General features: G+C 43.4%; 1 protein-coding gene across 1 annotated transcript in view; it reads right to left on the bottom strand.

Annotated features, from left to right (window-relative positions):
• Positions 1 to 15,822, bottom strand: part of CEP85 (centrosomal protein 85) — a 46,851-nt gene that overhangs the window by 7,275 nt on the left and 23,754 nt on the right. The window contains exons 5-12 of the mRNA XM_023519110.1: positions 13,115 to 13,809; positions 11,224 to 11,357; positions 10,724 to 10,841; positions 9,118 to 9,303; positions 4,358 to 4,510; positions 3,976 to 4,130; positions 2,256 to 2,349; positions 667 to 717 (exon numbers count right to left, since the gene is read on the bottom strand). Of these exons, the coding sequence (XP_023374878.1) occupies positions 667 to 717; positions 2,256 to 2,349; positions 3,976 to 4,130; positions 4,358 to 4,510; positions 9,118 to 9,303; positions 10,724 to 10,841; positions 11,224 to 11,357; positions 13,115 to 13,809 (1,586 nt within the window). The remainder of the gene's footprint in view (positions 1 to 666; positions 718 to 2,255; positions 2,350 to 3,975; positions 4,131 to 4,357; positions 4,511 to 9,117; positions 9,304 to 10,723; positions 10,842 to 11,223; positions 11,358 to 13,114; positions 13,810 to 15,822) is intronic.

Raw genomic sequence — 15,822 nt, 5'->3', positions numbered from 1 at the left:
AACTACAACAAAAAAATAGCTGGGCGTTGTGGCAGGCACCTGTAGTCCCAGCTACTTGGGAGGCTGAGGCAAGAGAATTACTTAAGCCCAAGAGTCTGAGGTGCTGTGAGCTGCGATGCCATGTGGCAACATAGTGAGACTCTGTCTCTAAATAAATAAATAAATAATAAAAGTTAACTTAGTTAGACAAGGCCCTCCCATAGCCTGGAACACCCATGTCTCTATTCACCACCTTAACCGAAATACTTAACAAACTGTAGCTCCATGTTCAAACATACTGCTTCATGCCTCTATGTTCCAACTTATGCTATTCCTCCTACTTAAAATTCTATAACCATCACGTCCAGCTCCTCTTATTTGCCTGGCGAACTCCTCATCTTTCAAAACCGATGATTTTCCAAAAACCTCTCCTTGACCTCTCCTCCTCCCACTGACACTTCTGTGCTCCCCCAGGGTAATATGGGCATTGCTCTCACATTACTGTGTGAAACTCCTGTCATATCTGTACCCTCCTAAAAAGGCTCAAAAGCAACAATTGGGTCTCATTCTTCTTGTATCCCTAATGCCAAGCAAATTTAATGGCAGAGAACAAAATGAAATGTTAGCATAATTCTAGAGGTTCCATCATTAAGTCTTACCCATCATGTCCCAAGAATTCCTTCTCACCTGTACTTGTGAGCGTAACTGATCCATCTTCTGCTGTTGCTTCTCCACAATCTGAAAGGCAAAGTTATCAAGAAAGGCTGCAAGTGTGCTGATGGTGAGGTCAAAGGGCATAAGAGCCACACTAGGATCTGTGGTCTGGCTATCCCCACTGGCTATAGCCCATTAATAGCGAGGCCTGGCTGACATGTAACCCAGATTCCCAAACTTGGCCAACTAGCTTCACACTTCCGTGCTCTAATCACAAAGGTTTGTATAGGAATGATAGCGCAGACCCATGACTGCAACTGGGGAAAAGGGACATTTGCCCTAATGATGGTAGGCTAGTGAATGAACTTTATATATAAACAATGTATATTATGGTTCTTTGGAAAAGGACATGGCTAAAAATTCAGTTTTATAAAGACTGCCATTTTCAGGGCTGTAATGGTGGCGGTGGTTTTTTTTTTTTTAGACAGAGTCTTTGTCACTCTGGGTAGAGTGCTATGGCATCACAGCTCACAGCAACCTCAAACTCTTGGGCTCAAGCAATCCTCTTACATCAGCCTCCCAAGTAGCTATAGGCATCCCCCACAATGCCCAGCTATTTCTTTTAGAGACAGAGTCTCACTCTTGCTCAGGCTGGTCTTGATTTCCTGAGCTCAAGCACCCACCTCAGCCTCCCAGACTGCTAGGATTATAGCTGTGAGCCACCATGCCCAGCAGTTGTTATTTATAGGTCTGGTCACACTGTCTACACAAGGAAAGACCCTGAATAGGTCTGACTTCCTTTAAAACTGAAGGTATTTGTTGAATCATTTCTTTTTTCTTTTCTGGAGACAAGTTCTCACTATTTTTCCCAGGCTGGGCTCAAACTAGAGGTCCTCCCACCTCAGCCTCCCAAGTAGCTGGGACTACAAGCCACCCCCAGCCTGGTCTTCCCTTTTATGAACCTGTGACCAGTTTCATCATGAAGACCCTGACTCCCTCTTCTCTGCTGAACTGAGATACCAGGCCACCCATTGGGTTAGAACTCTGCCCAATGCAAGAGCCATGAATAAAATGCACCACATTTTAGTGCCCCATTTTGGGTTATGTAGTCCAGATGTTCAGAGGCACATGCCCCTCCCCTACTTTTGCCTGTGTTCTAGATGAATACCTGTTATAAAGATGAATACTGGCTTGGCGCCTGTAGCTCAGAAGCTAGGGCACCAGCCACATATACCAGGACTGGCAGGTGCAAACCCAGATCAGGCCTGCCAAATAACAATAGCAACTACAACAAAAAAATAGCCGGGCATTGTGCAGGCGCCTGTAGTCCCAGCTACTTGGGAGGCTGAGGCAAAAGAATCACTTACGCCCAAGAGTTAGAGGTTGCTATAAGCTGTGATGCCACAGCACTCTACTGAGTGTGACATGGTGACTGTCTCAAAAAAAAAAAAAAGATGAATATCTAAATGTAAACTTACTATGCAGGGACATCTCAGAAAATAAAGAAAAGCTCTCTACCTAGCAAATCCTAGGTAGTCCAAGGCCAGGAATTCATGGTTCCTTCCCAATCTTCTCTTTCCTCCCACCCTACCCTCCATTACCGCCTGGATACCCTGAGTCACCTTCCGGAGAGAATCACATTCCTTCTGCCAAGACTCCATTTCCACTTTTGGACCTTCTCCACTGGTGTCCTCCAAGGACTGCTTATCTTGCAGGCTGAAAGACAGTGGACTCTTCAAGAACTTTGAAGTCAGAGAGATGTGGCTTGAGGGATTCTGCTACTTATTGTGTGTTTCAGACAAGACACTTAAGCCCTATTAAACTATAGCTGGGGATAGTATCTTAGGTCTGTTGTAATGTAAGGGTTGCCACACAGAAGCTGCTCAGAGTATGTTAGTTTTCTTCCCTAGGGACTAGAGTCTATACAATATGACACCAATTCTCTACCTGCCCAAGGCTCTTATATTCTTTGATATTTAAAAAATAGCCAGGCATTGTGGCAGGCGCCTGTAGTCCTAGCTATTCAGGGGGCTGAGGCAAGAGAATCACCTAAGACCAAGAGCTGGAGGTTGCTGTGACCTGTCATGCCATGGCACTCTATGGAGGGTGACAGAATGAGACTGTGTCTCTAAAAAAATAAAATAAAAAGGCGGCGTCTGTGGTTCAAAGGAGTAGGGCACTAGCCCCGTATACCAGAGGTCGCAGGTTCAAACCTGGCTCCAGCCAAAAACTGCAAATAAATAAATAAATAAATAAACATTGATCATATGTACTTATTTATTTATTTATTTTTGAGACAGAGTCTCACTTTGTTACCCTTGATTAAGTACCTTGGTGTCACAGCTCACAGCAACCTCAAACTCTTGGGCTTAAGCAATTCTCTTGCCTTAGCTTTCCAGCTAGCTGGGACTACAGGCACTGCTACAATGCCTGGCTATTTTTAGAGATGAATGGCTCAGGCTGGTCTTGAACTCGTGGGCTAGGTGATCTATCCACTTTGACCTCCAGAGTGTTAAGATTACAGGAGTGAGCCACTGCGCCCAGCCTATTTATCACATGCACTTAGACTGTAAGTCATACATGTACATTTTAGAAATTCCAGGAAATACAAGAGCTCCTTTTTTCTTGGTACATATAGTCTGAGAAGAGCCAACTTGTCTCCCACCCCCACTTCTGACTCCAACCATGAATGCCCACAATCTCTTACAGCATGGCACTCTGCTGAATAAACAACAGGAGCACTATGGTTAAAGATGGGATGAGACATCCAATCTACCCTATTAGAAATTGGATTTGGTCCAAAAAGCTGTTGAAGAATAGCCATTATTTTCAGAAATTGCTATTAATATGAAAGAGGCTCCCAAGACATTCTGAGAGTACATTATAGGATCTTGTTTTGTTCTCAGAACACATCATGGCAAAAGGGAGGAATCCCAGGGGCTGAAGACAAACAGATGCTTCTGGTAACCTTTAGTTTATAAAGTTCAAAATACAATAACTCTCAGTCCTCAGCACCAGTATTCACTTTTGAAAATACACAGATACCTCACTTATTAATTTATAAAATGCTTTCCTTCATTAACACATACACACTCAAGAACAATTATGTGTCAGTAACTGGGTTGGATCCTTCTAAAGGATACAATGATAAGCCTCCACTGCATCTCAAAGATATATTCCCTGCCTATAAGCAGTTTTCTTATTATTCATAGTCCAAAGAAAAGGAAGCTCAGAGAAGTAAAATTATTTGCTCAAATCACCCAGTCACAGATAAGCAAATGGGGTAGCTAGGACCAGAAACTAGCTTTCCACCCCTTCTCTCAGTCCCATTAGGGTATTTACATATGTTTAGTGGATAAGAAGTCTGCTTCTCTCTGTTTCATGCTTTCCAGTTGAAACTCCTTCTCTCTGCAGATTGCCCGGGTCTCCTCCAGCAAACTCTCCAGCTCAGTCACTTTCTCCTGCAGCTCTAGGCTCTTCAACTCGGAATCCTTAAGCTGAGAGACAGGATCCCATACTTAGGTCAATAACCCAAGGAAGACTTTAGTTACCTCAAAAAACTTGTAGTTTAGTTGCAAATTTGACAGATGTGAATATGGACATGACATCTTTGGAATTCTCCTTTCAAGAAGTCACAGGGTAATTTCATACAGGAGATACTGAGAAAGTTCCCCTACTTGGCTCCTCCCTGACTACCCCAGGTATGTCCAGACATTGTTGCTACCTGCTGGCTCTGCTTCTGATGATCTTCCAGAGTGGGCAGGTCAGTCAGGTAGCGCTCTAAGGTCTCAATACGCTGCTGCTTCTCCCGGTTCTGCTCTGATTCCTTCTGACATTTCTTTTTCAAATTATTGATATGTTTATCACGACCCTTGACCTAGGGAAAGAAATTTTAAGAATCTGTCTCCATTCACTCCTCTAGAATCTCAAATGTCACTTTTTTCTTTCTTTTTTTTTTTGAGACAGATTCTTAAGCTGTCGCCCTGGGTAGAGTGCTGTGGTGTCACAGCTCACATCAACCTCAAACTCTTGGGCTTAAGCGATCTCTGGCCTCAGCCTCCCAAGTAGCTGGGACTATAGGTGCCTGCCACAACACCCGGCTATTTTGTTTTTTTGCAGTTGTCATTGTTGCTTAACAAGCCTGGGCCAGGTTTAAACCTGTCAGCCTTGGTGTATGTGGCCAGCGCCCTACCCACTGAGCTATGAGAGCTGCCCAAATGTCACTTTTTTTGAAGTAAACATTGTTTCTGCCTGTGGGGCTGTGAATGTTGTTCTACTGCAATGAAGGCAGGAAGAGAATAAAAAGTAAGAAAAATTAGCTGGGTGTGGTGGTATATACCTATAGTACCAGGTACTGAGGAGGCTGACGTGGGAGGATCACGTGAACCCAGGAGTTGAAGGCTATAGAGAGCTATATACTCCAGTCTGGATGAGGAAGTGAGACCCTGTCTCTAAACAAACAAACAAACAAACAAACAAAAAATCCCCCCAAACCAAAAGATGAACAGGAGTGAACTGTAGGGAATAAATGACTTGGAATAGAGGAGTTATAAGCCACAGTGGGAGTTTCGGATAACATGATAACAATGTGCCCCTTGTAACTCCTAAGAGCCTATAAACTTGAAGTACCAGGTAGCTATGGAAGCAGGTATCAGCCACAGACCTGACAAACAGGGAAATTCATTGGAAGTCCATATCCAAGTTAGCCAGATACCAACCTCACTCTGGCTCACAGGAGACTAGAGATTTATTCTCTGGAGAAATTAAATGAGAGAGATTCTAGACTCAGGGATACCAATCACAGTAGAGATAAAGGGTGAAGTATTGGGTTGAAAACAAATGTAAGTAAAAATCTATATACAGAACTGTGGAACTCTAAGCCCAATCTCCTTCCCAGCACCAAGAATCCAAAGGTCAAAAGCATTTTTGTACCCAGCTTCCCTACAGGCAGCAGGGTGAAGATTCTTCCTAAAGAGTGAGAAATGACATTCAGATTTCAAGTTCCCAAATGAAAAGGGCAGTCTAACTCTCATCCTACAGTGACGTCCAATAGACAACTATCATGGACTTAAGGGCTTTCATCTAGTTTTTAAATGCTTCACTTTGTCACCCTCAGTACAGTGCTGTGGTGGTAGGAGCTCACAGCAACCTCCAGGTCTTGGGCTTAGGTGATTCTCTTGTCTGTGCCTCCCAAGTAGCTGGGACTACAGGCACTCACCACAACGCCTGGCTATTTTTTGTTGCAGTTTTGCTGGAGCCGTTTTCGAACCTGCCACCATCGGTATGTGGGGCCGGCACCCTACTCACTGAGCCATAGGCGCCACCTAAATGCTTCATTCTTAAGTATAAGTGCCCATTCATTCAACAATCATCATGCCTCTAACATGAAAGACAACAAAACAGAAAAAGAGGACCTGAAGGAAATCGAACACTGTAAGTAGAAGCAGACATCCAAATAAGCTATAATCAATTTTGTCAGAAGTACTATATCTATGAAACAGAAACAGAAATCTAAAATTCATCATGGCTCGGTGCCTGTGGCTCAAGTGGCTAAGGTGCCAGCCATATACACCTAAGGTGGTGGGTTCGAATCCAGCCCAGGCCTGCCAAACAATGACGGCTTCAACCAAAAAAACAGCCAGGCGTTGTGGCAGGCGCCTGTGGTCCTAGCTACTTGGGAGGCTGAGGCAGGAGACTTGCTTGAGCCCAGGAGTTGGAGGTTGCTGTGAGCTGTGATGCCACAGCACTCTAGCCAGGGGGAGAGCTTGAGGTCCTGTCTCAAAAAAAAAAAAAAATAATAATAATAATAATAAAATTCATCAAAAAAACTGTAAGAAAAACACACTATTCAGAAATATAGTCATCCCTTGGTATATGCAGTGGTTCTAGGACCACTTGTGTACATCTAAATCTATGTATACTCAAGTTCCACAGGCAGCCCTGTGGAAGCTGAGTATATGAAAAAGTTGGCTTTCCATGTACTTGTGTTTTATAACCCTTGATGTATTTAGTCAAAAAAAATTCAGGTATAAAGTGGACCCACACAGTTCCAATACAGAATTGTGGGGTTGGACTAGGGCACAGATCTGGTAATTTTATTATAAATCCACTGGCATTTCATTATTTAACTTAGACAAACATATTATTTTGATTAAAATTTTATTTTATGGCTCCGCACCCATATCACAGTGGTTATGGCGCCAGCCACATACACCAAAGGTGGCAGGTTTGAGCCTGGCCTGGGCCAGCTAAGCAACAATGACAACTGCAACAAAAAATAGCCAAGTGTTGTAGCAGATACCTGTAGTCCCAGCTACTTGGGAGGCTGAGGCAAGAGAATCACTTGAGTTGATTTAGTACCGCTCACGGGTCATAGTAATGCACACAGGTGTTAGTACTGCACATAGGTGTTAGTACCTAGTGGAGATCATAGTACCGCTCGGTTGTTAGTACTGCTCGCAGGTCATCGTACCATGTGTGGGTGTTAGTACCGCACATAGGTCATAGTACCGCTCGCGGGTGTTAGTACACCGCACATGGGTCATAATACCGCCCGCGGGTGTTAGTACCACATGAGGGTCACAGTATCGTGTGCGGGTCTTAGTTCTGCCTGCGGGTCAATGTACTGCAAGGTTGTTAGTACAGAGCAAGAGCTTTAGTACAGCTCGGGGGTCAAAGTACGGAGCGGGTGTTAGTACCGCACAAGGGTGGTTGGTTGCTGGAGGTTGCTATGACCTGTGATGCCACCGTGCTCTACCAAGGGCAGCATAGTGAGACTCTGTCTCAAAAAAAAAAAAAAAATTATTTATTATGTTTGAGACAAGAGTCTCACTATGTCGCCCTAGGTGGCGTCACAGCTCATAGCAACCTCAAACTCTTAGGCTTACGCAATTCTCTTGCCTCAGCCTCCCAAGTTGCTGGAACTGCAGGCCCCCACCACAATGCCGGGCTATTTTTTTTGTTGGAGTTGTCATTGCTGTTTAAAAGGCCTGAGCAGGGCTCAAACCTACCAGCTTGGATGAATGTTCCTGGTGCCCTACTCACTGAGCTATAGGCCTTCTAAGTCCTTCCTGTACCAACAGCACCAATGTCACCTAAGAGCTTGTTAGAAATGTAGGATTTTAGGCTCCCTCCCAGCACTACTAAATCGGGATCTGCATTTTTAACAAGATCCTCCAAGTGATTTTTTTTTTCCTTTTTGAGACAGAGTTTCACTATGTCGCCCTTGGTACAGTGCTGTGATGTCACAGCTCACAAGCAACCTCAAACTCTTGGGCTTAAGTGATTCTCTTGCCTCAGCCTCCCATGTAGCTGGGACTACAAGTGCCCACTACAACATCCTGCTACTTTTTGTTGCAGTTGTCATTGTTATTTAGCTGGTCTGGGCAGGGTTTGAACCCACCAGTCTCGGTGTATGTGGCTGGCACCGTAACCAGTGTGCTACAGGTGCCCAGCCCGCCAAGTGATTCTTAAACTTTACTAATTGAAATTTGAGAGGTGATGCTCTAGCTGTTTTGATACAAGTAGTTTAGAACTAAACATTACTAAACTGGTCTCCCAAGAACATGTGCTTTAGAGCAAGTTGTAAATTGAAACATACCAAAGGATTTTAAACTAGTTTCTCTAATGATGACCAATCTTTCCCTAAGGCAATTCTAAGAGCACTGGCAAAACAAAGAAAAAACCAAGCAAAAACAAAACAAAACGAATTCCTAAACTAGATGTACATACAGAATTTTTCTCTACTTTTTTCAGTAGAGTGAGGAAAAAGCAGACAAATAATGTTAAATTTACCACAGGTATTTAAACATCTTACAACAGGCTCAGTGCCTGAGTGGTTAGGGCGCTGGCAACATACACTGGGGCTGGCAAGTTTGAACCCAGCCAGAGCCTGCTAAACAACAATGACAACTACAACAACAAAAACAGCCGGGCGTTGCAGTGGGCGCCTGTAGTCCCAGCTACTTGGGAGGCTGAGGCAAGAGAATCACTTAAGCCCAAGAGTTTGAGGTTACTGTGAGCTGTGACACTGTGGCACTCTATCCAGGTTGACATAGTGAGACTCTGTCTCAAAAAAATAATAATAATAAAAATAAAAATATAAACATCTTGCCACAGTGCCATCTGGTATGACTCCTCAGTCTGGCCAGGCCAGCCAGGGGCACATCACGACCTGGGACAGTAAGAGATCATACAACATTCCTTGACTGTGGGAGTTTTGTGGAGTCAAAGCAGAAAGTTAGGCTTCATTTCTAACAGATTGGTTTTATGTGAGAAATCAGTGGAGGGTCTCACTCAGTTGGCTTCACTTCGTTCCAAGAATAGGGGCTGCAAACAACCTAGGCTTAGAAGAGTAAGCTGGTCTCACCCAGTTGGCTTCACGTGGTTCCAGGAATAGGGGCCACAAACAACCTAGGCTTTGGAAGAGTGAGCTGACTCCCAACTCCTTTGTGAATTAAGATAGCTATTAACTCTTCAGCTCACCCTTTCTTCCTGTTTCTTCCCCTCCTCGGAATGCTTCTGCAGTGCTACTTTGAGCGACTCTCTGATAAGCTGCACTTCAACTTCTGAGGCAGAGAGCTTCTTTTCAAGCTCCATCTTTTCTTTGCTCAATGCTTCTGTCTTCTGTGCAAACTGTGCACGTAAGAAAGTGTTCTCTCGTTGCAATTCCTGCCAGAGAGATTCTCAATATGTAACTGTTCCCTACCTTTAAAGTCCCACATATTTTAGTTACTGCCAGCACAATTCATAGTCAAATATTACCTTTCTCTAAGAATGCCTTCAAGCAAGGCTTTTCGAAGTGTGAGTTTAGTACTAACAGCATCAACTTTACTTGATGCTGGAATTTGCTACAAATGCAATTTCTTAGCCTAATTCCTAGGCCCAATAAATCAGAAACTCTACGAATGGGTCCCAATAATCTATGTTTTAACAAGCTCTATAAGTGATTCTGATGTACGGTCACATTTGAGAACCACTGTCTTAAGGCAATACCTACAGAGTTGCAGTATAGTGTAAGCAACACAGGATAAGAAAGCAGATCTGGGCTCAAGATCTGGCTCCCTTCCACTCATTCTCTGTTATGATCTGGGGTAAATTCCTCCTTAGATTTCAAATTTTTATCAGCAAATTAGAGGACTGAATTAGTTTTCATATAAGGGTCCTTCCCACTCTAATATTCTGATTCTGTCAGATGGAATACTGCCTTAACAGGCCTCGTAGGTAGCAAAGCCAGTACTATAATCTGTCAAATATCCAATACTAAAAAGCCCAAATTCAAATTGCAGGCCGGGCACAGTGGCTCAGGCCTGTAATCCTAGTACTCTGGGAGGCCCAGATGGGAAGATGGCTTGAGGCCAGGAGTTTAAAACCAACCTGGTCAACATTGTGAGATGTAGTCTCTACCAAAAAAACAGAAAAATTAGCCATGTGTGGTGGCATGCTTGCCTGTAATCCCAGTTACTCGGGAGGTTTAGGCAGAAGTATTGCTTGACCACAGGAGTTTGAGGGTGTAGTTGAGCTATAATCATACCATTGTCCTCTAGGAGGACAATAGAGTAAGACTGTCTTAAACAACAACAGCAACAACAACAAAGAAAAAAACCACCCCAAACCCTCCAGCAAGCCTAAGTTGTAGAAGCTTGTGCACAAAGCAGGCTTCTTTTTAAGTTTTCAACCCCCATGACCATTGATCGTCTCAGTGAGAAAATGGTTTTCTTTGGTTATACCTAGGCATGGAGGAATAAAAATAAGAATGACTCTAAAGCTCCCATTATCTTTTTTTCTTCCTCCATTTGGCTAGGGCCAGCAGATTAAGACTTCCCAGAACATGATCCAACTCTAGGACCTTAATATGTACCTTGTCCTACTTTCCTTTTCTTTCAAGTATGTCCTGACACTAAGGCATCTGGACTTTCACCTGGCCACCCTCAAAGTCTTTTCTATTCCCACAAGGCCATGGCAAAGGTGTTTCATAATTAGGATGTTTACTCTCTGAAGGCAGGGATACCAATATCACTTGATCTCTTTTGTATCTTCTGGATATCTAATTGTGCCAAGCATAGGAAAATAAATGGCTGCAAATACTTACCTGCAGCCTTAGCAAGCAAACATCCCCAAAGGGGGCAGGGCGGCCCAAAAGTGCACTGTGGACTTGTAGTTCGCTCTCTCGCACTTTCTGCTCCAGCTGAGAGATGTGTTTCCTCTGTCTGCAAAAGCCAGTAGAATCAGGTCTGGGGTCTTAACATTAACCCCCTTACAATATGAGCCCCAACTCTCCTTAAACAAATTAGTTCAATCTCTACTATGTAAGCCAAAATGAGAAAGATGACTGAGGGGAAATGAAGTAATAGGACTGGCTACAATGAATCAGCTCCCCCTTTAGGCACTCTCTAGAGCTTCTGCACAAATATACAACTGACCTATCACATTAATCTGACATAAGACTAGGCTGCTTAACAATCTCTACCATGAGGTAGGATATGTGCTTAAAAGAAAGCGATGTACTGTCCTTGGGAAGACTTCATTAGGTGCCATCAGTGGGGCCTGGGAGAGTAGAAGATGGCCCTTTGGCATCCTTTGCCCTCTTACTTGTCAATGAGAAGCTCCTTTTCCTTCAGAAGGTGTTCATTACTGTTCAAGATGCTGATCCATTGTGCTGGTTCTAATATGGGCAGTGAAGGAGCAAAAGCAGCAGGATGGTGGCAGATGGCTCCATTCTGAAGCTGAAAGACAAGTGGGCCCAGAGGGGCTTGATTTTGACCCATACATGTCTGAAAACATTTGAGCAATACTCAGCTGGATCTGTGGTTAAGGCCCAGCTTGGCTCAGCCTGATAAGGCCCAATGTTTATGAAATAATTTTAGCTCTGATGCATGACTGGAAAGAACCTGTCGGGGAGATTTCTGCCAACTGAACACTCCCTGCTCAGAAAGGCTCTAGTTTCTAAGAAAAGGTCAGTTATCTTTTATTATCCAGCAACAGAGGCAAATCAGGAGCTAAGATGTCCCCATTAACTATGAAAGGAGAACATGTCTCCTTCCTTCTCACTCTCTAGCAGCACAAGGATTCTCTTTTTTAAAATTTATTTTTATTTTATTTTATTTTTTTGAGATAGAGCCTCACTTTGTTGCCTAGGTAGAATGCTGGAACATCATAGCTTACAGTAACCTCAAACTCTTAGGCTCAAGCGATCCTTTTGCCTCAGCCTCCCCAGTAGCTAAGACAACAGGGTGGATTTTTCTTTTGAGACACAGTCTCACTCTGTCACCCTGGGTTGAGTGTCGCAGCATCACAGCTCACAGCAACTCAAATTCCTGAGCTCAAATGATCCTCCTGCCTCAGCCTCCTGACTAGCTGGAACTATAGGTGCCTGCCACTAAAGAAAAATAGAATTTTTCTATTTTTAGTAGAGATGGGGTCTGGCTCTTGCTCAGGTTGATCTTAAACTCCTGAGCTCAAGCAATCTACCCATCTCAGCTCCCAGAGTGTTAGGATTACAAGGTGTGAACCACTGCCCACAGCCCACAAGGATTTTTTAAAAGAAAAATACAAAGTGGCATAGTGGAAAAACAGGTATTCAAAGATGGGGGCTAGGTGCAGTGGCTCACATCTGTTATCCTAGCACTCTGGGAGGGTGAGGAGGATGAATTGCCTGAGATCAGGAGTTTGAGACCAGCCTGAGCCAGAGCAAGACCCTGTCTCTAAAAATAGCCAGGTGTTGTAGCAGGCACCTATAGTCCCATTTACTTGGGTAGGGACTCAAAATAAATAAATAAATAACCTTAGCTCTGCCATTTATCAGCTTTGTGAACTTAGATTACTTGAGATCCTGGTAAGTGTCTACATTTACCTCATCAGTGTTCTGTGAGGATTATATAAGATTCCATAGGTGGGGCAGCACCTGTAGCTCAGTAGACAGGGCACCGGCCACATACACCGAGGCTGGTGGGTTCAAACCTGGCCCGGGCCAGCTAAAACAATGACGACTACAACAACAACAAAAAAAACAGGTATTGTGGCAGGTGCCTATAAACCCAGCTACTCGGGAGGCTGAGGCAAGAGAATGGCTTGAGCCCAGGAGTTTGAGGTTGTTGTGAGCTGTGACCCCTCAGGGCAACAGCTTGAGACTCTGTCTCAAAAAAATAATAAATAAATAAATAAAAATAAATAAAAGATTCCACATGTGAAAGTACTTAACCTAATGACTGAAATACAGTCAGCATGCAATCACTGCTACTGTTCTATGTTTCCACTTTTCTCTTGTACCTCTCTACTTTGAAGACCCTAACTCGTGTTTGATAAGAACAACAGATTCAACGGTCAACAGCTCACACAAGCCTTATTTCCTATTTACAAACATCTTCCTTGTTTCTTATAATGCTAGTGACTTTTTCTTTAAAGTCAAAACTTATAAAATAGGAGCTATAAAGTTCTAAGCAGCACACAGAACCTACTACATTCAAGGAAAGAAGGGCATCACCTGCATTTGCTCCATCTGTAAACGGATCAATTCCAGCTGCTGCCGACAAGTGCTGAGTTCACAAGATTGCTCACGGGGATGCCAAGTATCAGGAATCGGCTGCCATACCTGAGAGGGTAAAGGTTTGGAGAGCCCAGGAGCAGGCTGGAGTCCCAAAGGGAGCACCCCACTGCTACTAGGGTGAGGTCCATTCCGCTCAAATACTGCCCCACTGCCTGGTGCCTTCTTGGCTTCAGGCAACACTTTGTACAACTCCTTGCTTGTGTCAGTTCTCGGGTTGTGGAAATGGACTCGGTAGTGAGGATCGGAATAAAGCGTCTCCATCATTGCCGACTGATTGAGAGTAGGTTCTATGTTAGGAATATCAAACTTCCTCACTTCTTCCTCTCTTTCATGGCCCACTGCTGGAAACCAGGACTGCTCAATTCCATTTTCTCCAGTAGCACCACAAAGATACAAGAAATCCCTAGATAGGCCTGGAGAACGTTTCATTGCACCGAGGTCTCCATTTCTTGTCATCCCCACACTTTCAACCACCCCTGACAAAGGGAGTTTGGAGGAAGAAAGTCCAGCAGGTGTAGAATTTGGCTTGGCAGGAGCGGTCCCTAAAGTAGAAGGCATCACATGGGCTGTTGGAATGGTTACATGGCTTTTGATGGGCTGGAAAGAAGGGCTGCCACTTGAGCTGCAAAAATCTGTGGAGAGAACAGTTTTCTATAAATTAAAATTGAAGCAGGAAGCTTTTTTGAGTTTGACTGCTATGCCAGACATTGTCTGCCAGTCTTAAGACTAAGCAGAGAGAGCAATATCATCACAAGTATCAGGCAGAAAGTAACTAGGAGATGTGTTCCAGGATAACAAATGCCATTCACATGGTAAACCAACAAAAGGCAACAATGGCTTCACTTTTAACTTATATTCTGTCCTTTGCCCTTGAATAAAAAATATTGCCAGTCAACAAACACAGCTGAAAACCAAACTTTAAAAAAACAAATCACTTACTTATGGGAAATGGATTAGGTCCATTCCCACTCTTCCGTAAGCTGGGAAACTCCAAGCTATAATTAATCTAATAATAATATTCTTTCCAATGGCTGCTAGAATCCTCTGTGACATCCAAAAGCCCCCAAATCTAAACTATTCAGAGAAAAAGGCAAACTAGACAATCTTGCTCAGTATTCAGGGCAGGGGGTATAGCATCTGAGTCAGGAGTCTGCTCTCTCTCTCATACCCCAGACCTGACTGCCTGGATCTGTGAAGTTATTCTTAGTAACTCTCAGGTTTCACTCTAGCACATTGAGCACTCTCAAGTGGGTATGCTATTTTTTTATTTTGCCTTTCACTTGACTCCTTGCCTCCTCTTCACTGTGATTTTTTTTTTTTTTTTTAAGAGACAGAGTCTTACTTTGTCACCCTCGGTACAGTGCTGTCACAGCTCACAGAAACTTCCAGCTCTTGGGCTTAGGCGATTCTTTTGCCTCAGCGTCCGGAGAGGCTGGGACTACAAGGAGCCCACCACAACACCCGGCTATTTTTTGTTGCTGTTTAGCCAGGGCCGGGTTCGAACTTGCCACCCTCAGTATATGGGGCCAGCACCCTACCCACTGAGCCACAGGCGCCACCCTTCACTGTGATTTTTAACTTTTTCTTCAATTGGATTTATGTTTCCTTTGGCTCCTGCCTTGTCTTGTGAGACAACTCTGATTAGTCCTACTACAGAAGATTCACCTAACTTACAACTTCGAAGTGCTACTCTGGAGGAGGACAAGGTGACAGAACTAATTGCTAAGGTAATGAGCTGCAAGAAATAGTAAGATAGGAATCTAAGGTAACATACTTATTACCTTCAGCAGTAAGAAAACTGAATGAGGAGATAAGGAATATCAATTTCTTCCCCTTTCAACTATGTTCACTACTCTTTTGTAAACTAAGCACATCTATCAGGGAGCACAAGAACCATCAACAATTTGGGGTTTTTTTTTTCCTTTTTTTCTTACAATTTGGGTTTTTTTTCCTCCCCACTGACCAATAGAGAACACAGATAATGAGGACAGGTACTATAATATGTAATTCCTAGAATTATATGAGGATAGATTAGCTACCATCTTCTCACTAAGCAGGTCTTTAAAAACATCAGCAAGCTACCTCACACCTGTCAGAATGGCAATTATGAAAGTGAAAGATAAACGCTGTCAAGGATGTGGAGAAAAAAGAACTGTTACACAGCTGATGGAAATATAAATTAATATAGCTACAGTGAAAAGAGTATGGCAGTTCCTAAAACAACTAAAAATAGAGTTACCATATGATTCAGCAATTCCACTTCTGGGATTTGAAATCAGTTTGTCACAGAAATACCTGCACTCTCATGTTTATAGATTCATTGTTCACAGTAGCCAAAATATGGAATCAACTAATGAACAGATAAGGAAAATGTGGTGTATATACAAAAGTGAATATTATTCAACCTTAAAAAGAGGGAAACTGTCATTTGCAACAACATGGATGAACCTGGAGGACATTATGCCACATGAAATAAGCCAGGAACAAAAAGACAAATACTGCCTATTCCTACTTATAGGCAGAAGCTAAAAAAAAAATTTACTTGGGGCGGCACCTGTGGCTCAAAGCAGTAGGGTGCCAGCCCCATATGCCAGAGGTGGCGGGTTCAAACCCAGCCCTGGCCAAAAACTGCCAAAAAAAAAAAA

Source organism: Otolemur garnettii, unplaced genomic scaffold, assembly GCF_000181295.1.
Source record: "Otolemur garnettii isolate 467f Iridium unplaced genomic scaffold, OtoGar3 scaffold00156, whole genome shotgun sequence".
NCBI lineage: Eukaryota > Metazoa > Chordata > Mammalia > Primates > Galagidae > Otolemur > Otolemur garnettii.
This window is presented reverse-complemented; position numbering and strand designations above follow the sequence as displayed.